Source organism: Nicrophorus vespilloides, unplaced genomic scaffold (assembly GCF_001412225.1).
Source record: "Nicrophorus vespilloides isolate i.1.1-1 unplaced genomic scaffold, Nicve_v1.0, whole genome shotgun sequence".
NCBI classification, from domain to species: domain Eukaryota; kingdom Metazoa; phylum Arthropoda; class Insecta; order Coleoptera; family Silphidae; genus Nicrophorus; species Nicrophorus vespilloides.
The window spans coordinates 1-25,521 of record NW_017097407.1 but is presented as its reverse complement, the minus strand read 5'-3'; the positions used below and the strand labels follow the sequence as shown (position 1 = coordinate 25,521).

The following is a 25,521-nucleotide window of genomic DNA, read 5'->3' as shown; positions in this document are numbered from 1 at the left end:
CGACGACGCTTTGGGCCCGGTCAGTCTCGGCCGTCGCGGCGCCTCAAGATCCACAAGGCTCTACCCAACGTTCCTCGCCCACTTACATAAACGGATGCAAATACAAATGTTCGTCGCGCATTAGAGAAATAAGCAAATAATTGTGTCGACCATCCATTCGTCCAAACAAAGTTAGTTTTCGTTCTGTTTTAAAGATGTGATGCCATTTAGAAGATGAGCAAAGTGAATCCCGTCTCCCGATCGACTAGTGTTTCATCATTGGATCAGCTTACACAATCGAAGCAGCGCGGCAAGCAGCGGAAAGTGAGCCGCGTCCGATTGCCGACGCCGCCGCCGGATCCAAATCTGCAGGAGGATGAGGCGAAGAGCAACAAGGAGGTGCTGGACTACCTTGAGTCCTTACAGAGATCGCAGCCGCATCCTGCTCTGTCGCGATCCACTTCCGCTTTCGCGCCCGCCATAGCCGCGGAGGATGCCTTCGACCACCTGGACAAGCTCTACAAGCTCATGGAGCAGATGCTGACTCTTCGCGAACAAAATGTTCTTCTGCACAGGAGGATCATGGATTTGGAGCGGTTCCGCAACATGCAGGATATGAACAGGAAACTCGATTGTGCAGAGGAAGTGCCCGACTGCGATCCAGACTCCGAATTCGCCGAACATTACCTATACAATATCCTCACCGAAACTAAGAAAGATCCTAAAGCTAAACCTCCACCTCGCTTCCGCCAATCCATCCTCCGCAAATCGCAACGTGCGCGCACCCAATCCGCAAGCGAAGAACCTCAACAAACGGAGCGACGAATATCCATCGATAAGCAATCAAAAGTGTCCAAATGGACCAAAGTTAAAGCGGCTTTCAAGTGGGAAAAGGCTTCACCGACAGTGAGCGATGCGAAGTCGCAGGACAGCGGATTGGGAAGCATGCAGCCCGTCAATTACGAGATGGCAAGGTACCTTCGGGTGCCATCAACCTCGGAGGAATTGGGCACGAGTCCGGCGGATTCCGGCGCCGCGGAGATCTCGACCCCCGGAACCCTATCTTCAGCCTCGTCCACTGAAGACCTGCACCACAGACACCACGGTAAAATCCGTTTCCGTCCAATGACACACGAACGCGAACTCTATTTATACACGCAATAATACAACCCGCTTTAATTAACACGGAATCGCTTTATTTTTAGTGCGGAGGCGAACTCAAATCGAAGATACCTCCGACGATGAGCCGTTCTTTACTTATGACATTCCAAAGGTAATTTTTAACTCTCGAAAGGATAACAACAATGTCTATAACGCTTTAAAAAATAAATTAACCAACCAGGAAGAAACTTCTACTTCGAGCGGCAGGAAAACACACAAAACGCCTTGGGAGAAGATGAAGGATATACTTCAGACGCAGACCAGGAACAGCTTCAAAAAGAAGCACCGGCTCAGCGCGAAAAGCGATGATTTTAAGATCGATCTGAGCATAGGTAGTGACAATGAGGACGTGTTCGAGGATCCGCCAAAAAGTCCCAGGCTTATCGTGCAGAGTCCAGAGGAGATCAGCCTTGAAAACGAAGCTTTATCACTAGAACACAATATTCCAATTGACATAATCGCAAGGTATCAAGTCTATACCGATGATAATGTAAGATACAATCGCTTTCACTACAAATACCACCACTCATCTACAAATAATTACATTTCTAGTCATCGAAATGGGATAAAGTAAAAAAAGCCTTCTTGACACATACACGAGATGATACAATACCTGCCATAAGACGAGGTATACTATTATAATATTAGTCATCCTCTTACGACGCTCTTATCGCAATTTATTTATTAAACAACTTATTTCTTTACTTCTCAACTTACATAAGTCAATATCATTTTGAAAATACAAAGAAGAGAAAATAAGCACGATAATATACTTGAATCATGTTTTAAATTCATAGATTTTAAGCTTCTTTACTTCTTAAAAAAGTCATGAACATTACTGTTGTTTCTTCCAAAATAACACAATATAATTTTATTAAAAAATATTTATTATTTATTTTTGTCATCTTTAAAAGTAAAGTAAAGCAAATAATATAGATACAGCGTCGTAATTCGAGGACTCTTTGTATTTAATGAAGTAATAAATTATTTATTTCTTCAGAGCCAAATCCAACGAAAGAAAGTGACGAAAAGTTGCACGCTGAAATCCAAAAGAATTACATCGAGCTGCAAAAGAAACTGTCACAAGAGTTTCAGGAGAAACTGCAGGAATGGGAGAGAAGCAAGCTGAATTCACCGTGCGCCTCGATAGGATCTACGACGCCGCAAATTCCTCAAGAGGAAACCAAGGATTTGGCGTTCAAGAAGAAGATGGAGGAATGGGAAAAGATCAAAAGTCAACCGAAGCATATGCAGCTACAGAGCGAGGAAAATTTACCACCAGAATTCCGAAAAAAGTTGCAGGAGTGGAAAAAGATTAAAAAGTCTTCGATAAAAGAAGACAGTGCAGGCAGTAGCGGTTGCGGTGCGAAGAGAAAATTGTCGGATTGGCCCAAATGGAAATCCATAAACACGACTCTGGATGCGCAACAATTATCTGATGATTTCCTGAAGAAGTACGAGAGTTGGAAGCAGATAAAGGCAGGCACGACTACACCAACGGAGGAGATGGAGAGTCGAGGGTCCTTCAAGACTCCAAGTCCGAGGCTGATGAGGAAGGAGGGTTCAACGAAGAAGATCAAAGAGCAAACTGGGAAGGAGCTGCAGTGGTTCGAGAAGGAATTGGGGAAGATCGAGAGGGAGAAACAACGGTTGGAGAGGGACAGGCAGAAGTTCTTGGATCGCGAAGAAAGGTATACGAGGTAAATCGCTTAAAAAGTGTGAGTGATTATTGAATTTGCAGATTGGCTAAATTGAGAAGATCTGTGGGCGGTGGAAATAAGAAGGAGATTTTAGTACACACGCCTTCGGGTTTTTACAGATTTGAAGGGATCTCGAGGAAGTTCACGCAAAAATTGTACGAATGGGAGAAGGCGCAAGGCATCGGACCAGAGGAGTCTACGTTCGCACTGCTCAAGTCTTCATGCATTCCTGACATCCGTGGAATGACTTGTAAGACTTTACTCATTAAAACCAGAATAAAATCTTTGATTATTTCGTGATTTTAGCTGATTCAAGCTCAAACTTGATGAGATCGAAATCGGCCGACAGCATAATGAATCCGGAAATGAGTACAGGGTGTCCTCTCATGAGCCAACAACCCTCCAGCCTCTCATTAAACGACATGGAGAACTTGGAAAAGGATATTATCATAGACGATAATCTTTACCTCGAAGAACCGGAAGCCTTAATAGTCGAAGTGGAGGATGTCGTAGAAGAAACGGCGTCTTTTTTGGAGAACTACATGGAGAAGCACATACCCGTGTACCAGAAGCAAGAAACCTCGAATATGTGGTCTGTTTATTATTGTGATAATTCTTCTACATTTCTCTTTCACGAAAAAGTGTTGTTCCAGCGAAGGGGAGACGAAAGCTGCCCCGACAATACGACGAAGCGAATCAGCCAGGGCCCAGGCTAATTATAACCTGATCGAAGAAATAATAAACTTGCTCAGGGGTCTCATCGACAACGAAAAGGACATCGAGTCAGTTTACAAAAAATATATATATACATATTTTAACATAAACATTTGCGTCAGCCGAATAATATTTGAAATTCTCTAATTTTAGACACATCGAGGACGAGAAGATGAAAACGGATTCGATTATAATTATTAATAGTGATGATGATGTCGACGTAAAAACGCTGAAGGTAAATAATTGCGAAAATCGTAGTTTTGATAATCGCAATTATGCATTTTAGGAAAAGCAGACGAAGCAGAGGAAACTGTCCGGATTGCTTTTGGGGAAGCTGCAGATGCTGCAGGAGGCCAACAACAGCGTGGCCGTCAATCTTGCCAAGGAGGATGACAAGAATTCTGCGAGACTCGTCGATGTCATCGATACCGTTCAAGATTTAAGTTCTGAGATTTACAATTTGGTAAGTGTAATTCTATTAATGTTTTCTTAAAGAATACCTAACTAAATTTTGATTCAATTAGGCGGAAAACATAGATAACAGCATTTACAGACGGTGCAAGAATCAATTGGAATCGGATATCATTAACTCTTCCGCTCAACTCTATCCGCAGATTTGCGAGAACCTCGGAGGATTGAATAACAAGATCTTGGAACTGCGACGAAACCTCAGCTATATATGTGCCGCTTCTGGTAAGTAACCAAAAATAACCAATTTTTATATATAAAGTTTGTTTATTATCAGAAAATGTTAAAAAAATCTTTTAATAGTAAACTAAATCGTTACACTCAGTATATAATTTTAACTTCCTTATTTTCTATAAAATGTATTTATCTTAATTATTAATTATATTATTTTTTTCGTTTCAAATTATATGTGTTCATATTGCATTTTAATTGAAGTTAAATTCTAAATGATGAATATAAACATATTCTCTGTTATATTTCAGATATGTCAGTAGCATCGTGGAGGAAAAAGGTGGAAAGGAATTCATTAAAGAGGGTTCCATCAGTTGATAGAAAGAGAGTTATCTTGAGGAGGTCGAAAAGTAAAGAAGATTCTCCCAGTGAATTGAGGAAGCAAGTGGAACAAGGAGCTATCAAGAAGAGGATCCGTTATAGACAGAAGGGGATACACAGCAGGACGCTGGATGAAAGCGATGACGACGAAGAAGAAATCCCAAGGAAACCGAACAAACCTCGACGGATTCGTTCTCAGAATTCTACGGAGAGCAACAAGAGCATACAGGAAACCAAGTTGGAAACGAGAGTAGAGGAGAAAGAGCTTAGCCCTGTTTTGGTAGATCCTGTTGTTGCTGAAAAAGTGATTGTACCAACGAAAACGACAAACTTCCTAAACTTCGAAGAACCCTCGCAGATTAATGAAACACAAGATTCTCCAGTTACTCTATTCGTAAAGACAACCAGAAAGTTGTTTACTCCTATAATAGCTACTCAAATAACAACCCCTCCAAATACTCCAACTACGTGCAAGAAGCAAGATTCGATTCTAGAGAATCAGGTGAGAAATCTACCGCCGTTACCAGCATCTCCAACGCCGCAGCGTAAAAATAAGGAGATATCCCCGAATATACGCTTGATGATGGTTAAGTACAATCAGAAGATTGCCGACGATGTGCCTAGATCTGGAGGTAGCAGTGGTTCCGCTTCGCCTGTGGCTTGGCGCTCTCCAGTTCTTGAAAGAAGAGTTAAAGCGCAAACAGAGAAATACCAGCAGGATTTGCAGAAAATGTCTCCGCTTTTGGGTGGTAGACGGGAGGTGCAGAAAAGTGCGAGCATGGGTTTGATGGTTTCCGGTAACAAGCAAGTGACGATACATAGCAACATGGGAACACCTGAAAACTCTCCGAAGCCTACTACCAAGGGTATTCTGAAGTCCTCAAGCACAAGCGTCATCCACGCTAAGAAACCGGAAACGAACTTCACGCCTCTGCCGGAAATCACCGAGAAGCGGAACGTTAATCTGCACTTGAACATCTCACAATCCGTATGCGAGCTGTGCGACGAGCGAAGCATGAAACTGAAGAAGGCCAAGGAGGAGTTCCTGAATTCGCCGCCTCCATCGGCTCCCGTTCTCCTGAGGACGAGTCCCATCAAGTATCCGGCCAAGAACCGTTTGAGCCAGATCAGCGTGGGTAGCGAGTCAAGCTGCACGTCCTCCGCCTACGAAGGAGTCCTCATCAAGTCCGCGAGTGCTGGAATGATCAACATCGCGCCGGACGCCTACAAGCAGTTCGATCCAGAGGTTCACGCGGACGGATACGTATCCCTGCCAAGAGCAGCAAAGAAGTCGAAGGAAAGTTTACTATCGAACATAACGTCTAAATTTAGAAAAGTTAAAATGAGAAGACATAAGGAAGCGAATCGAATGGTCGCCGTTCCGACGCTCTGCAGACAAAGTCTGGTCGTCGATATCAGCGCCAGCCAGGAAACACTGAACGAAGCCCAAAGCCGTCTCTCTCTTCCGGGCGTCGACTCCAGAGGAACGTCTTCCGGCGAGACGTCACCCACGTCCTCGCGCACCGGAAGTTGGATCAAAAAACTCAAGCCTAAACCCTAAACGCGCTTAACTAACACACTAGTGGATCCGGTGTTTTCATAGACACCAATGTTTAACCGTACCAATTATCATAGCAACATAATAATAATAAACCCATGAAAACACCAAACCACAATTTAAAAACACACACAAAACAAAAATAAACATACACACATACACAAAAATATATGAAACGAAACGCATTTAATTATATTTCTATGTTTTAATAATAAAATAAATGATAGACATTACATGTGCGGGGGTGTTTCGCAAATGCATTTTTAATTTCGGAGCGCGCCGAACCGTAAAGAAGAAGTTAGAAAGGCAAATTGGAAGATTGCGGAGCGGAGTTCGCTTCCTGTTTGCAGAATAATGTTCGGAAGATCCGAAAAGCCACCGATGCCACCCCGACGCCGGTAATTGCACCGGATATAGGGATTTGAACGATTTTTAAATATGGGTATTTTTGGTACGAGCCAACGTTCATCTAAATTTCATTTAATTTCTACCTTCAAGTCACAACATTGCCGCCAATTCTAATGGATTTTCTTTGCAAAATTGATTATAGTTTTTCGTACAAACAAAAACGTACCTTCCCTTTTAAAAGTTCCAATTTATTTATAAAAATCAAATTTAACGAAAAAATATAATCTGAATAATTTCCATTTATTCATGAGAAATTAATAATTATATCAATAGTCCCTATTATTTCAATTTTAGATATAAATATCTAATTTAATAAAAATATTCACATGTAAACTTAGATATTTTATAACTGTAATATAGTTTTATAACTACGGAAATATTATAAAATCAATGAAGAAACTAATTATTAAAAATAAAATAATAATAAATTTATAAATACTTAACATCATATTGACTGAAATTATTAAAAAAGTGAAGGATTATTGTGATAACAAAAATAAAATTAAAAATTATTTCGTTTATATTGTAATACATAATTCATTACCAATTAACGAGTTTCAATAAAATACAAAAGCAACTATAATACAATATTTCATATAATATAATTGATTTACTTGTAAAATAATCAAATGCAAACAGAATACGTTTTAGTACTTTTCATTTTAAAAAGATAAAGATGTTTATAAATCTGATTATCAATATGTACTAAGTAATTAAGTAATGATTGCATTTTAACTTTCATGTGTCTATGTTACAAATGTTACGTAACGGAAAATTAAAATAATGTTTATTATCCGATGTTACTAAGTTTTTTCATAAAAATATAGTTTAAATGTTTAACCAATCAAAGTTAACATGCTTTTACTAAGTATACTATTTTATTCCAAAGTTGCAGTACTGTAATGTATGCAACCATATAAGTATTCAAGCATACAAGAAAATAAATTTATATAACTGCAAATATCTTAAATATTTAAGAATTCTCTGTAGGTGTCTTCAAATTCACGGCTTTATTTAAATTGTATAACAAACAGGTCGTATTTTCGAATAGTTTAAAAATAATGCATGTCGTTCTGTCAAATTCCTGATCTATATTACATGATGTATATTACATTATTAGGAAATGTCAAAATTACAGATACACTAGGTTTGAAATAAACATCGTATTAATAAAGCTGCACATAAATCATGTTATCCAGAGGATTCGCCAGGTCGAACAATATAGTCAGAAGCCACATCCAGTAAGTTTTATCTATCCACATTCGTCCACTTACTTGGTATTTCTAGACCGTGCTTTTTTTAGGTTATGGAGGCCCGTTCGAAGCTACACAAAAGATGCAAAAGAAGGCACCCAAAACGAATTGGCGAACAAAATTGTCACGGACATGCCACCTATGGACGAGCCGGTCAAGGGGCTTCCTAATGCCGTTTACGCCACATTCAAGGAATCCAATCAGAAAACACAGATCACAGTATTGCCCAATGGTCTAACTGTTGCTTCTGAAAACAGATTTGGAGAGTTCTGCACAGTTGGAGGCATGCATTCTTTCAATACACAAAAAATAACAATCATTAATCTCTTGTTTGTTGCAGTTGTCATTGATTCTGGTTCAAGGTATGAAGTGGCATACCCCAGTGGAATTTCTCATTTCTTGGAGAAATTGGCTTTCCATGTAAGATCTCTTCCAGTTCTATTTATTTTAAATTAAATGTGTTGGGGATTTTTAGTCAACCAGCAGGTTTGAGGATAAGGATCTGATGATGGGCACTTTGGAGAAGCATGGTGGAATTTGTGACAGTCAAGCATCTAGGGACACCTTCATCTATGCAGCATCTGCATACACACAGGGTTTGGATGATGTTATGCAGATGCTTGGGGAAGTCATCCTCAGGCCTAGGATCACCTCAGAGGAGTTGGAGTATGCAAGGCAGGCAATTCACTTTGAGTTGGAAACTTTGGGCATGAGGCCAGAACAGGAAACCTTATTAATGGACATGATTCATGCTGTAAATATCTTAAATTATCTTCATTTAAATTAGTTTAATTTGTTGTAATTGCAAACAGGATTCTTGTAACTACATTTTTCGGGCTATTATATTTTCTGATATACGTTTTTTTTCTGCTGAACGTACTCAACGTTCATACAAACGTACACTTCGTCATTAACTAAAGAATTATAGTTTAAGTCAGCGTTGTAAAAGACAATGGATAATATTTAATTTCTTTTTTTTTAAGGCTGCATATAGAGACAATACTCTGGGATTGCCAAAGCTGTGCCCTCAGAATAACATTATGAAAATCGACAGATCAATGATTTTCAACTACTTGAAGCAACACTATACACCAAAGAGGATGGTAGTAGCCGGAGTTGGTGTGGATCACGCTTTATTGGTGGATGCGGCTCAGAAGTATTTCGTTGATGCCACGCCTGTTTGGGAAAACGATTCGGAAGTGTACAAGGGAACTTCAGTAGACGAAAGCGTCTCCCAATATACAGGTGGAATGGTTCAAGTAAGTCAGAAACCACTTTACATCCGTGTTATACGTCTTCAGTTGTTTTAAACTCTAGGAAGAATGCGAGATTCCACAATTTGCATCTGCAGGTCTTCCGGTATTATCACACGTCATGATCGGCTTAGAAGGATGCTCACACCAAGACAAAGATTTTATACCCATGTGCGTGTTGAATATGATGATGGGAGGTGGCGGATCTTTCAGTGCCGGAGGCCCCGGCAAAGGCATGTACACAAGGCTCTACACAAACGTACTCAACAGGTAAATTCACTAATATTTAGTTTGAAGAGATATCCTGACAATGATTTAATTTTTATGTAGATATCATTGGATGTACAGTGCCACAGCTTACAATCACGCATACTCCGATACTGGTTTGTTCTGCATCCACGCCAGTTCACCGCCAAACCAACTCAGAGAGATGGTCGAAGTTATTGTCAGGGAAATGGTCGCCATGGGAGGATCCGTATCTGAACAAGAACTGAGGGTATGGAAATAACTTAATTTTATTATTCCCTTCTTTCTAAATACTTTAAATGAATGTTTTTAGAGGGCGAAAACACAATTGCAATCTATGCTGCTTATGAATTTGGAGTCAAGACCCGTGGTGTTTGAGGATATCGGCAGACAAGTCTTGGCTACTGGACATCGGAAAAGACCGAACTTCTTCATTGACGAAATCGGTAAGTTAATATTTAAAATTATAAATATAGCAATTCTACTAAGTAAATAATACAGAGATACCTCGAATAGTCCGGGAAATCGGTTTAGATAATATCCCAGATTGTTTGAAACCAGACTAATCGAGGTACTATTTCATACCAAAAATGGTTTAATAAAGAGACTTCATTGTACAATGGGGGATAAACCTATCAATTATGTATACACAAATGATTTTATGTACTATTTTTCCGTAAACCGGACTATGCGAGGTATATTGCTGTATTTACCTTCCAACTAAACTATCTTTTTTTTTTTTTTCAAAAACATGTCAAAGTACTTGCGTATGTATCATTTAAGAAAAGAATTTACAAATACTTGCACAAGTTGTCAAATTGACGTTTTAGAATTATCAAAACCTACAACATAATTACTGAATCATCATCATTAATAATACAACATAAATTATGTAACTAAACAAATTAATTATAATTAAAATAATTAACATATTTTATGGTTCTCAGTTTTGTAGATAAATCGATTGATTCCATTAATTATTTTTTGGACATATTTTCAAGAAAGAAAACTCCTTGAAGTCGATTAATAGTAATTTATGGTTTGCCTAGAAATCGTTTAGCAGAATATTTACACTAACCAATTTTAACAATTCTTCGACCTTTGAAGAAATTAAATCACTTTAAAATCTTTATTTTATAAATGTTTTTGTTTGTTCTATAAACTTTTCACATTTGTTTTATTATTAAGTTTACAATTATGAAAGACCGTATTTTTGCATGATAAAACCAGTACCGCAACATCTAATATCTAATTTGCATCAAGAAAACAAAGGTGCCAAATATTAAAAAAAAACAATGCTATTACCTATTATTTGCGTCATTGGCGCCGCACATTTAATGCTGTTAAATTTTATGATGTAAAACGTGTTTCACTATACGAGTAAAAATCCGGATATTTTGGAACGGATTAAACTCGTTAAGTAATACTGAATCCAGTATGAACGTATGGTTCCAATTGTGGGGTGCGGCCAGTAAATCGAACATACAAATTATACAAAGGTTCCAATCAAAATTCATAAGAAATATTATTAAGGCTCCGTGCTTCGTCAAGACTAAAAAAAAACACACGAAGATCTTCATATATGGTCGAAGACAGCAACACTTAGTAGTAGATACCAAGATAGACTGGAATCACATACTAACGTTCTGGCTATTGGCCTACTCGACAACAGTGAAACCACAAACATGCTGAAGCGTTGCAAACCACTAGATTTTGTATATAGGTTTAAGTGATTATTAATGTTAAAAATCATCACAATGATAACTATCCACCGGGAAAGATTATCCATTTAATGTCAACCGCGATCTTAAATTTACTCAATGTTCACATTGATGAACAGATTTTGAATAAAATTATTGGAAATTAACCATTATGTATTTCTGTTTAGAAAAAGTGAACAAGGATCAGATCATGGAGGTGGCGAAGCGACTACTAAGCACACAACCCTGCATCGCGGCCCGAGGAGATTTGAGAAGGATGCCACCGTTGGATTACGTTCAGGCAGGTTTCCTGAACGGCGAGGGTAAAATGCCCGGCCGCAAGTTATCCTTGTTCCGGTAAAAAAATTATACTACCTGGATACTTTTAAAGAACTCTTTCCATTTCTTTTATAAATAACTGTTATTCGATAATACCCCCCTTCCCCCAAACAATACTTATAATAAAGAAGAAACTCAGAACATATGATGCAATTGGATTCATCGTAGGTAGGTAGAAATAGGATGTATTGATTAGTAGTGAGACTTCGTCAACGTTGGTGTCTTCTTAATATCTAATACATATTAGAACGTTCATGATTCAGTGCGCTGCTTCAGTATATACCGCTTGTTTTAAACTGGTTTTCCCCCGTACAGAACTGACTATTGAATGTAGATAATATTTATTTGTTGAGTTTTGAATAAACTGAACTTTTCTTAGTTTGTTTCTTTAATTTTGTTTTATATTATGCATAGCAGGTCAAACTCAAAGGCTAACTTGGGCCAAACAAACAAGCGTTACTTTAGGTGGGCCATAAAAAAAAATTGTGATTTGGTTCACAGGATACGGCAAAATCGTAATCATTTTTTTTTTACGATAAATCAGTTGGTATGAGAAGTTAGCAGAGCCTGAAAGAAGAAAATTTTTCGTCCGAAATCGGTTGAATTCGGATATGGTTAATAATAATTAAACTTATTTGGATCAGAACAAACTCGGTTAAAAGTAGTCAAGCAGTCGCGGTTCTAAATGTAAATAGTGCGAAAACGTTAAAGCAATAAAAACTATTTGAACGGATAAAGGATTTTGTGTTGTTTGAAATTTCAAATTATTTGGCGCTATATTTGCTGGTACTTGTGGCGCCGCACTATGTGCTTTCCATGTACTAAGGAACGCCACCGCAGTGGCTATACAACAGATTTCTCATATGACTTGGTCACCCTGATTTAATTGTTTTGCATGCTGAAAGAGCTTAGGCTTAAGCGTCATACTGCTTTTACTTATGTAAAACCCAAATATGTAACCCATTTCACATATAAATAAATACATTTGAAACTATTTAATTCTTTACAAATCGTTGCATATTATTGCACTCTGAGTAAAATTTACGCAAATCAGTTGTTTTTACAGCAAAATACTGTTAATAATTTAACAATCAATAATTTAAAAATCTATATTTTCAGCTTTTCGTTCAACAACAAATTACTGTTAATTATTTAACAGATCAGAGCATTTTGTTTGAATTTTTTTAAAAATTATTTCAACATTTTTCATGTGTAAAAAAGTTAGTTAGTTATTTATGCTTAAATAACGTATTTACCTAATTGTGTTATTTTCAAAATAAATGTACGCATTTTGTTTAATCTTATTTTTATTCTGCGTCGGTTTATTATTTTATTATATATTATTGTGTATTATTGTGCAGATATATTGGCCGGGTCGCATAAATGTTAGTTGCGGGCCGCATGCCCTTAATGTAGACTTTAACCGATATATCACAAAAAAACGTTATAAATTTAATTTTATTACCTTAATTTTATTTAAAAACAGTTAAAACATATTTTTTCATTTGAATTAATAAAGCAACGTTCAAGTAAGTTTCAAGTCTGTAAGTGTTTTTGCGAAAAAAACTTGTATAAGTAGATAATTTATATGATACATCCAAGTACTCTTTCTTGAAGTACACAATTGAACAGTCATACCTCCGTTATCTCTGACAGCGAAATCCGAAATTTCAAGCAAAATATGACCAGATGTTCTGCCCTTCGTATCCTCACGACAAAACCAAAATACTTCCTCTCCTGGACCGATACCTTTCCCTCGACTTGAAATTTAAATCCCTCGATTGATACACACTTGTTCCTACTCCGCTGCTTTTTTTTCTTCCCTCATTCTTCTGTTATTTATTTGTATTTTATTATTATTATAATATTGTATTATTCCATAATTAATTTTATGTTCCCGGGCGGAAAGACCTCGGTCGTTAGCCCTTTGGCCTATTAATATTTTTTTTTTAAATTATATGTTCGAATTTATTTATGTATACATTTTTTTTTCTTATGTATTGATGTTTGGCCAATAAATTATTATTATGACCAGATGTACTAGAAGAAGCAGTGGACGTTTTTCAGTGGAACAGGTAAAGTAAATTTCAAGTTGCAAAACTTGTGTATATAGATAAATTATAAAATAAGTTCAACCAAATATTATCGTCTTGTTTGATATTCATCATGTTATTTTGTTAAAATTTTTGACGCGATTGATGAGTCAACTGATCGTCCGTTGACCGGCTTAGTCTAGAGCGGTGTGTGTGTTAATTTTTATAGAAAAAAATTGTTTGATATTCGTCGTATGTTTAATTATGTATCAAGAAGATTTACTATCTATTGCTCACTCATATTTAGGTAATAAATATAATTATTGAATTTGTTCTATATATTCTCACATTTATTTAAACATTTAATATCATTGTGCTGATTCAAAAAATAATTCGATAAACAATTATAAAATAATTAACATTCGGTTGTTCCATTTCGTTCTTGCATTTGATAAAAAAAAGAACTCTTTTTTTTTTAGCAAAGAAGAAATGAAACAAAAATAATAAATAAGTACAATATAAATAGATTCATTCAGGCTCGACCTTTATAGATGACAATGCAGGAGGTTCCACGAAATGCGTTTTGAACTTATCGATGATGACTGTCGTAATATCAATGTGCTTATGCAATTTGATTATGTGCTGTTTAGCGGCGCACTTCTTGTTGAAGCTCTTCGGACACACGCAACATTGGTAAGGTCTCTCCTGCGTGTGAACCATCACGTGCTTCTTCAGATCATTCTTCGCGTAAAACGACTTATCACAGTCCGTGCAATGGAAGTCCCGAACGCCGCTATGGATCTTCTTGTGACTCGACAGGTTGCTCAACTTGCTGAACTTCTTTTGGCACACGTCGCACGTATAGGGCCGTTCCTTCGTGTGCGTCCTAATATGTATTCGAAGGTAGTTCATGGTCACGAAGGTCTTGTTGCAGACGGAGCAGTTGTACGGCCTCTCTCCCGTATGTCTCCTATTGTGAATAGTCAGATGCGTCTTCTGCGTAAACATCTTATCGCAAAGATTGCACTTGTACGGCTTCACCTTCGTGTGCACCCGAAGATGTTTCTTGAGAGTACTATTATCGATGCAATGCTTGTCACAAAATTCGCACACGTAATTCCTTTCACCTGTATGAACTATAGTATGCACCAAAAGCGAATCTCTCCTCGCAAACTTCTTATCACACAAAGTACACTCGTAGTACTTCTCACCGGTGTGAGTGTACCTGTGATGCTTCAAATGTTCGTTCCTAATAAAAGTTTTGTCACAAAAATCACACTTAAATGGTCTTTCTCCACTGTGTATCACCATATGTTTGTTCAGATTGCCCCTGCTCAAAAATTTCCTGTGGCACTCTTCGCATTCATGATCTTTAATCCCTGTATGTATTTTTATATGCTTGTTCAAAGTGCCCCGATCATTAAATGCCTTCGAGCATATTTCACATTTGTATGGCCTCTCATTGGAGTGACACATCATGTGTGTCTTCAATCTGGATTTTGTCACAAACATCTTCAAACACACTTCACAACCAAACTCCTTCTTTTGATGATCTTCTTTGACAACATCTTCTTCACTACTGTATTGAGCATCAGCAACTTCTTCCTTGATCATCACAGATTCAATCTCCAAATTACCTGCATATGAAGACTGTTGATTAAATACTTGTTCTTCAATAGCAATTACTCTAATAGTTTTAGGCTGTGGACTAAATATAATCTTTTCAGATTTGACTTCTTCCTCATCACTTGTTGAAACAATCACAATATCCTTAATATCCTCTTTATTTTCAAATTTCATTATTTCGATCTCTTCACACTCTGGAACTATAATAGTTGTAATATCCTCCTTAGCTTCTAATTTTGGTTGCAACATTGCCATCTTTTTTAAAATTATTTATGTAATCCAAACTAATTAAACAATACTTTACAGACTATTTAAGTATCTAGTAATGAAGCTGAATAAACAGATACATAACCATTTCATTTTATTTGTTCACAAGCTAGGGTTGATCATCTAAAATACTTTCTGTAATTGAATTGCAAACTTTAGATATTCCTTACTTACCACTCATTCAAGAGAATTGGTACAAGGTTCTTCATACCATATTTTCCTTTCCAAATTATTTATGAAATTTTAGGTTTATACAGGTTGTCTTTATGGCAATTACCTTGGTTTTTTATAAATATACAAGCATTGGTGTCCACTGAAATGTAAATATTGATCACTGCGCTCCTTAAGTCCTCTGTCCACTCTGTCGTCAACACTAATCTGTAACTTGCAAAAAGTATTCAATCAAACCTGACAGATCTGTATGCTGCACTCAAAAATCTGACAGGTGTAATCCTGGTGGATAGCAGCGAAACTACGGAATTTAAAATTTAAAGTTTACACTTCTTTCATGAAAACATTAGTATTTAATATAATAATATAATTGAAACAATTAATATTTATTACCATTCCTTTTGTTGTATGTTGTATGATTCAAATATACAGATGTTTTACTAAAAAGATTGGTAGCGACATCTATTCGTTTTGAAGCAAGGGACAAAGGCAGGACCGCATTAAGTATTAAAGTTTTAAAGGTGATTTACACCTGCGTGAAAATACTCAGATTTCAAAAGTTAATAAAAATTTATTAATACGTCATAGAAGTAAATAACTAACAAACTAATTGATTAACCAGTTTTGCAATTTATAATCTATATAATATAGTTTATATGTATGATATACTGTATGATAGTATATACTTATATTGTAGCAATTCAAGACATATTCAAATCTTGTTATAATATTGGCATTTTCCAAATAAACTCGTATTGTATAATTTAATATATCTTTAATAATAAATCTTTAATTAATAAATTGAAATAGTTGCTAGTAAATTCAATTGAAATTTATTTACTCAAGTTATTTACTTACAATTTTCATATAGTTTTTGTTGCTTACCACAGACAATGGACAGCAGCACCATCAGCTGTCACCTGTAAACATCTATAATTTGTTTGGTTATATTTAAGGTTATTCAGTTTGTTTTTTTAAAGCAAGCTGAACGTGTCAGCTTATAAGACACATAGTTAATTTTAACTTTTACTAAATTAATTTAAAAAGATGGCTTCAGGCAGCTCGGTAATTATAATAATATACTTCAAAATTATTCGAAACTTACCAAATGGTTTTTTTTCTAGAGAACAAGTGTTAAGGAGTACACAATAAAAGTTCCTAAACATGTTCAGAAAAGGCATCATGTAATGAGATTCAATGCGACACTAGATGTAGACTTTGAAAAATGGAAGCAGGTGAAGATGGAACGTGAGAATAACATGAAGGAATTCAAGGGTACGGAGGAGGATCAGCCAAAATTTGGTGCAGGATCAGAGTTTGGCAGAGAAGCAAAAGAGGAGGCAAGACGTAAGAAGCTTGGTATAATCTCACGTAAATACAAACCAGATGATCAGCCCTGGATTCTCAAATCATATGGTAGTACAGTAAAGAAGTTTAAAGGTAATTGAAGGTGAGAAGGAGACATTCCTGACCTGGTTTACATGGAGACATTCACATTTCAGGTATTAGAGAAGGTGGAGTCTCAGAAAATGCGGCCTACTATGTTTTCACACATGCAGCCAACCAAGTCATTGAAGCATTTCCACTGCATGAATGGTAAGTTTATTTACTAACAGATTATATTCAGATTTTATTCATTGATTTGAAACAGGTATAAGTTTCAACCAATCCAAAGATACAAGGCACTTTCTGCTGAAGAAGCAGAACAGGAATTCAGTAAGAGAAACAAGCATCTTAACTTTTTCTCACTTATGTTGAGGAAACGTCTAAAGGGTGATGACGATGCAGAGGTCGATGGTGAAGTGGAGGAAGGAAAAAGCAAGAAGGGTGGAAAATCTAAAGGTTCGTATTATTATTTTAAAAGTAATTCGCGTGTAATGAGTAATTTTATTATTTGTGTAGAGTTAAAGATCTCTGAAATGGATGAATGGATGGACAGTTCTGATGGTGATTCAGATGAAGAAGCTCCGGAGAAGGAGGAAGATGATGAAGAGAAACCAGATAAGAAGAAAATAAAGAAAAGTAAGTTACAGTTACACAAATATTTAATTATTATTTTTTAGTCACTTTATTTGTATGAAATTAATTGATGTTTTATTTATTGTTTAAGATGATGCTAAGAAGAAGAAGAACAAGAAAAGGGATACGGATGTCGAAGCGTTTGAGGATTCTGACGATGGTGATGGCGAAGGAAGAGAATTGGATTATATAACGGACAGCAGTGACAGCGAGCCGGAAAATACGAAACTCGAGGGTGTGGCAGAAGAGAAGGCGCTGAGAAAGTTGTTGAATTCTGATGAGGAGTCCGAAAACGATTCCGATAAGTCAGACAAAGAAATGGAGAAGGAAGACGAGGAGAACAAGGATAAGGACGAGGAGAAGGAGGGCGAAGCGGAGAAGGACAAGAAGAATAAGAACAACAAGAAGAAGAAGACAAAGAAAGATCCCAAGAAGGATGCGAAGGAGAAGAAGGGAACGACTGATAGTGATTTTAGTTCGGACAGCAGCACCGATGAGGACGTCAAGAAGAAGAAGGTGCAGCAGAAGAAGAACAAAAAGGAGAAGGGCGACGATAAGGCTAAACCCGAGCAAGCCGAGCCCAGCAGGTTAGTAATAATGGAAGGCGACTTCTCGCAACTGCGTTGTTTTTGTGCGTTTCTTTCAGTCAGTTTTTCTTGTTCTCTCTACATGATATTATAATGTTTTAGTACTAATAGTTCCAGGTCTGGAACTCCCACAATCGATGGCAAGAGGAAGATGCCCGATTTGGGTGGGCCGATCAAGAAGCCGAAACTGGAGGCGCCCATCAATTACATACCGGGATCTTTGGAATCGGGCATCACCGAGGACGCCGTCAGGAAATACCTGATGAGGAAACCTATGACCACAACAGAACTACTGCAGAAGTTCAAATCAAAGAAGACTGGTCTTTCGAGCGAGCAACTGGTCAACATAATGACGCAGATACTGAAGAAAATCAATCCCGTCAAGCAAACTCTCAAGGGAAAGATGTACCTGTCTATCAAATCTTAAATATATACTGTATCCATTATTATTTTTATCGCATATATATTATTTTTTTTTGTAAAATATAGTGAGATCAAATATATTCAGATATATATTTAATTACGTTTTTACATACGTCTTTATTTAATCTTCTTGCCTTTCTCAATTAATTTGAGTGTACTTTAAGCTTTATGAGTTGAGGCAACTCTCGTGGAAGTAATGCGTTTCTTATTGCAGGTCCGTTAATTAGTGAAATCCCTTTTCGAGACATAATTTGTTGCGGATTATTTTATTATAATTATAAAATATTCCCATCAACCGCAAAGTAATTCAAAGCTTTACATTTAAATTTCTTTTAATAATATATTTGTTTATCTGCGATCCACGTTTCACTTGCATAACATTCAGTAATAACTTGAACTTAATGTTTAACAATCATTTATTCATTTTAAGAAATGTTCAAGTTCAGACAATCTTGATTTATCTTCGTTATTATATATTATTTGTGTTGATTTATCCTATTTATATTATATTATTGAATGAATTTTGGAATAAAGGGTAAAGTTTATATACAGCAGCAACAATTAAAATTTTTAAGAAATTGATCCTATACTAAATACAAATCATAGGTGTTAAAATATGAATTAAAATCATAGATTACAAATAGGTTATATTATATCAGTGATTCTCAAAGAAAGAATCGCAGAAAATTTGATGACAGATCAATCCGTGATATTTTTCCATACATACCCATTTTTCAAGGAGTCGCGGACTAAAAAGTTTGAGAAAAGCTATCTTATGCAATAATCTGAAATATACTTTTTTTAATTTTGTTATAAAATATTCAAATTGAAATGATTTCTATTAATTATAAATATTTATTGAATATTTTAATGTAAGCATATCAAACTTGAGAAAGAGAATCAACTTGTGTATATATTCTAAAAATTGAGATATCAACAGTCTTGAGAACTAAGTTTTATATGGATCAAATGAAACTGACACATTTAGTACACTCGTGAAGATGGAAGAATTGCATTGTAGACTGATACTTTTCTATTACTGTAAAGCCAAAAATGCTTTACGGAGAAGTTGCTTTAGCTAAATGAACTTTAGAAACATAATTCTCTAAATGTAGAGCTGATGATTTCAGCCTTAATGTTCTAGTAGTAATAATGATGAAATCAAGATGTTGATCGAGAATAACTATCAGAAACAACTATCGACGAACGTTTTTGAAGCTTGCTTGCATAAATCGTTAAGATATATCAGTTTTGCACAAAAATCACAATATCAGCACTTATATTTCTTTTACTACTTAACAAAAATTGTTGGAGACGGACAGAGTTGTATTTGTTTACCCGTATTATATGGGTCTTTGCAAAAATTCCATTAACTGCAAGAACGATTAATTTTTAGTCGACATAAAAAACCCACCTGAAGAAGTTTTCTTGACGAAAAACCTAATAAATTCTGGGAGAATGTAATATTTTTATTGTGTACAAGATGAAGAAAGGTTTATAGATAAAAAAAAATGGAGCATACGTAAATAAAAAATTAAAAAATATATAAAAGTTTTGATTTTTAATTTTCGTAAAAAATCGGTACGAGCTTGCTGAACATCCAAATAGAATAAAAATTTTAAAACAAACTTAAATGAAAATAAATTCTAAAGAAATCGAAACGACGATGTATATATTTAGTTTCTTGATTATTCCGGTTTCAAACTTGCGTGGAACCGATTATCCGCACTATGCGAGGTATTGTCGTACACAGAAACTGTACAATTTTTCCAAGATTTTGAAATATGGTTGTTAAAGCATGTGTCGAATATCAGTAATTTGATCTAAGTTTAATCTTCTGAAATACCGTAGTTCATAAAAAATAGTTTCAGCAATATACACACCCCTCTTTCAGGCTTACATTAAACCAGTGGTTTCCAAATTTGATATTACTACGCCTCCCTTAGAAATATTTAATCATTTGGCTCCTATCCTCCCCCTTCAATTTCATAAAATAGATAAAACTTTCGTAGTCATTTGGAAAATTGCTCACTTTGACTAATATTCGGACCTCCCCTTAGACTATTCCGCTGCATTAAACGATGCTATTTCTCATTAATAAATATTTGTCAAGTTGTTAATCCAGTCAAATGATGCATATGCATGCAACGTTACGTTTGCAAAATGTTGCCAGTAGTAATAATATGTGCAATATGTTTCCTACCGAATGAGGTTGAAATGCAAGCAAAATGCGGAAAGAATCTCGTTCGGACTAAAATCGAATGCTGCCCGTAATGAGCTTGTTATTGGATCTGGAAAATAATTAGCGTGGCATAATTTATTTATTCTTCGGTAGAACGGAATATGATCTAATTGGCGACGACTGTGCACGTACGCCGTCAGCAATGATATTAGCCTGGAAGGGCGTAAATGCAATTAAATCTAATTGAAGCCGTATCGATAAAATGTATTTATTTTATTTACTCTCGATAGTCGATATACGGCTGATAAAAGCAGCAGGCTGTTCGTTAGATGGACAACAATACTTCGATCATGATACAAGCCAATACGAGACACAAACAAATCGAATTTTATACAAATTTTTATACTATAAAAAAATGATAATATTGTTTCGTGTTTTGTAAAAATTAATGTAAGACATCACAAATAATGAATAATCAGTAACATTCATGTTAAAAAATAATATTGAATCAACAAGAGACTTCATATTATATTATTGTATAATACATTTTATTTTATGCCGTATAATTTTAATTCACAATCTGTTCATCAATGTGAACATTGAGTAAAGTTAAATGGATAATCTTTCCCGGTGGATAGTTACCATTATGATGATTTTTGATTTTAATTTGTTGGTAACTTCAGTAGTATATTTATGCTCTGCGATTCCACTATTTCCTTAACACTGTCATTGTCCATCGACTTGGCTGAAGGTCCATATGCTGAACCTCATTAATTTGACTGTCCACCTGTGACGAACGATGGCCCTATTGTCGCAAGCACCGAGAGGGCTCACAAAGCTCCTGGCTTGACCTGGATTCGAACCGGCGCCCACGAAATGGACTTAACCATTCGTTTATTAGTACAATACATAAAATCAATAAAAATATTTACTAAATTCCTAACAAAATCAACTAAAAACGTAATTATTTCAATTAAAATACTTTGATGAAATGTTTCCAGGAACTAACTGCATTAGATGACAACTTAGCTTAAAATTAAGTATAGGATATCAATAGTTTTATTAATAATAAAATAACATAATAAAAAAAATAAAACTAAATTGAATTGCTGCAAAAGGGCTATTGACCAACCCCTGTTTTATTATTAATTTTAGATATTCTATAATTAGGTTGTGTAATTTTCGTAAAAGGCACACAAATCCGTAACAGTCGCCTCAAGAGGCTTATGCAAATTCGCTATACGGTCAAAAAAAACCTCTTCACTAAGCTCGGATATCAGAAGGTTCTCTACCTCTGTGCATTCATGACAGTCTTTGTGGGATTTCGCGGAGGATTGATAGGATGTCGGAGTTTAGTTAGGTCTCTAAAGGACAAACCTCCTTTCGCCTCCAACAACCTTTTACATGTTAAATATTAGTTAGTTATTGATCTGAAAATAGCTTTAAACACGTGGACAGCGAATTTTAATCACTTCTTTTAAAAAGAGAATTTGAGAATAGTTACATTGAAAGTAATATAGTAAACATAATAGATTGACATAGTTTTTGAATTTAACGTATTTGTTTAGAATCAACAGTCAATTAAATTTTTAATCAAAAATCGATATCTAATACTAATTCCATGAATACAGAATCATAAATTTAAAGATAAATATAAAGGTTTACTTTTTGTAGTTTTTACGTTTACGAGAAGAAAAGTATATGCTATAAAATGTATTGAAGAATCATCTAATTACATAATTGTATTTCAGTAATGTACTGTTTACTTTTTTTTTTTTAATAAGTTAAGTTACTATGGACAGTTCTAGGTTTAGTGTTTGTATTTACTATTTATACCATGAGAAAACTATAATTTTAGTTAAAATATGATTTTTTTACAATTATCTGGTTACATATTTATATTCCAGTAAAATACCATGTAATATTTCTCGAAAATGTAGATGCAATGATCTACGTGATTACTATGAATTGGAACAATTGTTAGGTAATCGAAGCAATTGTTTCCCGTGAACTATGGGAAAGGTAGACAAATTGGTCATAAATGCATATTCACGTTAGACGCAATAGATAGATGTGAAAATGTATCTTTCAAATTAAATTCTATGAGAAACTATTTATATTTCTATAATTCTCCGATAGCAACAGAATTTTATATATTGAAGGATCTACAATTAATTTTTGTAAATTCGAATAAAATCAAGAACAAAGTGAATAATTTTGGTCGTTGAATGGCATATAGATGGCGTCTCTACCGACAAATTCATATAATTTTTACTAAGTACCAACCTACAGAAACTCCTGTCAAAATTTCATGGCAATCTGACGTTTAGTTCACAAGTTACAGTGGTTTTAATGAGGCTACTTTTGTAATTTTCAAAACAATGGAAAAATCTGAATGTGTGTTGATAAAACATTGCTTTTTGATGGGAAAAAAATATCGTTGTTGTTTTATTAGTCATCCTACGAACTTATTGTGTGAGGTGTTATGAATCTAATAGAAAGAATTTTAAGTAGATTTACCTGATCTGGTGAAAATTAAGTTTCGACGAAAAACATCTACTTGTAATTAAAGAAAATGTCAGTTTCAAAATTGATGTATGTCTAAAATCAGTATTATTCAACTTTATTTTATCTCACAGCACACTTAAACCTATAGTTATAATACTGCGGCACACTTAAATTATGATGATGTTACTGAAATTTGTTATGACTTTTTTTTTCAATTTTTTAAGGATTTTCTCCAAAATTCCCGGGAAAACGGGAAATACAAATATGAAAAAATGTTAATCTAAATGTTAATATTTGATTATTAGACTCAAGCCATATGTCGGACTTCTTGAAATAGAAGTTTTTATTTAATTTACTATTCTGTGTTTTCTGAACACGAATAACTCATTTCTTAAATTGGAATTGTGTTCGATAAGAACATTACACTTCAATATGTGAATGTAGGAGTCATCTGAAGAGGCAATATGGGTCATCACATCATTGAGCGAAAATACAATCAAATACTAAGTGGTAAAAGCAGAGGTTCGAAGACAAAGTGATGTGATCGATATTAGATTGAATGTTTCTCTTATGTAAGAAATTTGGCATTATAAAAGTCGGAATACTTTTATAATAAAAATAACATTTATTGCAACAATTAAGAAATATGTCATATCTTGGTTGTTCGGAAAGTAATTTCGTACAATTGACCGTTTTGTTCAATCAGTTTTGCTCCGTCGTTTATTCAATTTCAAAATTCAATACTATCAGATTTCTGAAGACAACTTTTAACAAAAGTTTATAAATAATTACGTACCAATAACAATTCTATTATGCTATATATTATTGTGATGTTTGGAAAGTAATTTCCAAATTTTATTTTTGGATCAATTAATGTAGATTCTCTTGAAACTTAAAGAAATAGGGTAGAAAGATAAAGATGTATAAATTTATAAATGGAATAAATAAAAAGTTTTATACTAAACTTTGCAAAATTAAATAAATTATGATTGTTTATTGAAATATCAAATTATGAAGATACAAAGAAATACGTATTAAGATACAAATATTATTAACCCAGTATATATACTTTTTTTCTTACGCTTAAAGCAGATACAAATTTAATAAAATGTAAATGTAATTAAGAATTCTAATGCCCCGGAGTGTAGGGTTTCTTTGGAAAAGCAAAATCTGTAATGTAGAACGAAGCGCTTTCACAACAAGTGTCCACAGCGAGAGTTGAGAGCGAAACGCTTCCAAATTAGAAATTAAAACGTGTACACATAATATAAAATATATTTTAGGTGAATTTTTTTTATAAAAATGCAAGAATATTTATTTAAAAATGTGTATTTGTGTTATGAAAACATTATAATTTTACCACTATTTCTGATTATTTTATGAAAAAAAGTTCTTTTTTTTAATTACTATTTTTGCCACCAAATCCTGCTTATAGACCTAATGTATATTAAACTTTGTATAAACACAAATTGTTATAATTACTTGATGCCTTTGAAAAATATCAAGTAGCTTTTGATAAATGTAGATATGAAATAAAAACTTAATATTTTGTTGTCAATGGCAACTTGCCGTGTAATAAAGCTTAATATTTTCGAGGATGTCTCACGTATAAAAAGGACAAAGCAAGCAAAGCGGTCTCTTTCGGTAGGATAGACGTCGTAAGTCATGAAAAGCTGAGCATTGTGAAGGGCGGAGTGGTCCAAGTACGTATAGGGAATTATTGTTCGTTTGAGGTTACCACCTTTTTATTTCGTGTAAGAGGTTCTCTTCAGCACAGTATATTTTTACATTTAATACACTTTTTCAGAACAGTTTATTTAAAAACGAAGACTAAAAATACAGATATTAAATTTATAATAACAAATACAAATATTTCTTATTTTTCAATATTGTTCATGTAATATTAAAACAAGACTGTTATTTATATATAATTGAATCACAGAAAACAATGTTTATCATGAATAGTTTGATATATTTTTGTCTCTTTTGGTTCTCTTTTTATCCGGTAGATACGTTCCACAGGAAAACACACAAAAATAAATCGCACAAAAAAGGACTAGACACTCGTATAAAAATAAAGGATACGTTTCATATTTTTTTAAAACCGCATAAAACTAAATCAATAAGTTACAATATACCAAAAATCGCATAAAAAAAGGTTTATTAAATTTCAGAAAAATAATTAGTTTTACTTTCTGAAATGTTTATTCATAATTTTATAAAAACGTTAACAATCATAGACAAGTTTATTAAATTTCAGAAAAATATAATCTTAACTTCTAATCTTCCTTCTAAATTTATACTGAAAAATTTTACAAAAAAAAATACAGAAAATTTTTATGAAAGTTAATCTTTCTTCATTTTTTTCTTTAGA

At 34.7% G+C, this 25,521-nt stretch overlaps 4 protein-coding genes across 6 annotated transcripts; 3 read left to right on the top strand and 1 right to left on the bottom strand.

Annotated features, from left to right (window-relative positions):
• LOC108560010 lies at positions 1-6,276 on the top strand. 2 transcript variants are annotated; one of them, XM_017917424.1, is made up of 12 exons: positions 1-1,084; positions 1,185-1,252; positions 1,322-1,630; positions 1,693-1,768; positions 2,141-2,831; positions 2,900-3,090; positions 3,147-3,432; positions 3,494-3,622; positions 3,708-3,789; positions 3,841-4,017; positions 4,079-4,247; positions 4,505-6,276. In XM_017917424.1, the coding sequence occupies exons 1-12, from the start codon at positions 214-216 to the stop codon at positions 6,133-6,135; spliced, it is 4,680 nt and encodes a 1,559-aa protein (XP_017772913.1). In that variant the 5' UTR covers positions 1-213; the 3' UTR covers positions 6,136-6,276. The 2 variants fall into 2 exon arrangements, with proteins under 2 accessions (XP_017772913.1, XP_017772912.1); XM_017917423.1 differs by having other exon boundaries at positions 2,882-3,090.
• Positions 6,277-7,625: 1,349 nt separating this feature from the next.
• Positions 7,626-11,474, top strand: LOC108560011 (mitochondrial-processing peptidase subunit alpha). The gene is made up of 9 exons (XM_017917425.1): positions 7,626-7,781; positions 7,844-8,076; positions 8,134-8,213; positions 8,269-8,547; positions 8,777-9,052; positions 9,111-9,316; positions 9,377-9,542; positions 9,606-9,738; positions 11,181-11,474. Exons 1-9 carry the CDS (start codon positions 7,729-7,731, stop codon positions 11,351-11,353), a joined length of 1,599 nt encoding a protein of 532 aa, XP_017772914.1. The 5' UTR covers positions 7,626-7,728; the 3' UTR covers positions 11,354-11,474.
• Positions 11,475-13,743: 2,269 nt separating this feature from the next.
• Positions 13,744-15,708, bottom strand: LOC108560012 (zinc finger protein OZF-like). The gene is made up of 2 exons (XM_017917426.1): positions 15,432-15,708; positions 13,744-15,380 (listed from the first exon to the last, which is right to left on the bottom strand). Exon 2 carries the CDS (start codon positions 15,243-15,245, stop codon positions 13,893-13,895), a length of 1,353 nt encoding a protein of 450 aa, XP_017772915.1. The 5' UTR covers positions 15,246-15,380; positions 15,432-15,708; the 3' UTR covers positions 13,744-13,892.
• A 632-nt stretch (positions 15,709-16,340) lies between these two features.
• On the top strand, positions 16,341-18,802 carry LOC108560009 (general transcription factor IIF subunit 1). 2 transcript variants are annotated; one of them, XM_017917420.1, is made up of 7 exons: positions 16,341-16,493; positions 16,553-16,868; positions 16,931-17,024; positions 17,080-17,270; positions 17,331-17,450; positions 17,539-18,034; positions 18,137-18,802. In XM_017917420.1, exons 1-7 carry the CDS (start codon positions 16,476-16,478, stop codon positions 18,459-18,461), a joined length of 1,560 nt encoding a protein of 519 aa, XP_017772909.1. In that variant the 5' UTR covers positions 16,341-16,475; the 3' UTR covers positions 18,462-18,802. The 2 variants fall into 2 exon arrangements, with proteins under 2 accessions (XP_017772909.1, XP_017772911.1); XM_017917422.1 differs by having other exon boundaries at positions 16,342-16,493; positions 18,146-18,799.
• Positions 18,803-25,521: the final 6,719 nt, after the last annotated feature.

What these genes read in the sequence shown, in the direction of transcription:
- LOC108560010 (XM_017917423.1), top strand. Translation starts at nt 214, where the DNA reads ATGAGCAAAGTGAATCCCGTCTCCCGATCGACTAGTGTTTCATCATTG. An exon ending in CCTGCACCACAGACACCACG is followed by an intron (nt 1,085 to 1,184) that starts GTAAAATCCGTT and finishes CTTTATTTTTAG; the next exon opens with TGCGGAGGCGAACTCAAATC. An exon ending in AAGTCTATACCGATGATAAT is followed by an intron (nt 1,631 to 1,692) that starts GTAAGATACAAT and finishes TTACATTTCTAG; the next exon opens with TCATCGAAATGGGATAAAGT.
- LOC108560011 (XM_017917425.1), top strand. Translation starts at nt 7,729, where the DNA reads ATGTTATCCAGAGGATTCGCCAGGTCGAACAATATAGTCAGAAGCCAC. An exon ending in ATAGTCAGAAGCCACATCCA is followed by an intron (nt 7,782 to 7,843) that starts GTAAGTTTTATC and finishes TGCTTTTTTTAG; the next exon opens with GTTATGGAGGCCCGTTCGAA. An exon ending in CTTCTTCATTGACGAAATCG is followed by an intron (nt 9,739 to 11,180) that starts GTAAGTTAATAT and finishes ATTTCTGTTTAG; the next exon opens with AAAAAGTGAACAAGGATCAG.
- LOC108560012 (XM_017917426.1), bottom strand. Translation starts at nt 15,245, where the DNA reads ATGGCAATGTTGCAACCAAAATTAGAAGCTAAGGAGGATATTACAACT.
- LOC108560009 (XM_017917420.1), top strand. An exon ending in GCATTTCCACTGCATGAATG is followed by an intron (nt 17,025 to 17,079) that starts GTAAGTTTATTT and finishes GATTTGAAACAG; the next exon opens with GTATAAGTTTCAACCAATCC. An exon ending in GAGCAAGCCGAGCCCAGCAG is followed by an intron (nt 18,035 to 18,136) that starts GTTAGTAATAAT and finishes ATAATGTTTTAG; the next exon opens with TACTAATAGTTCCAGGTCTG.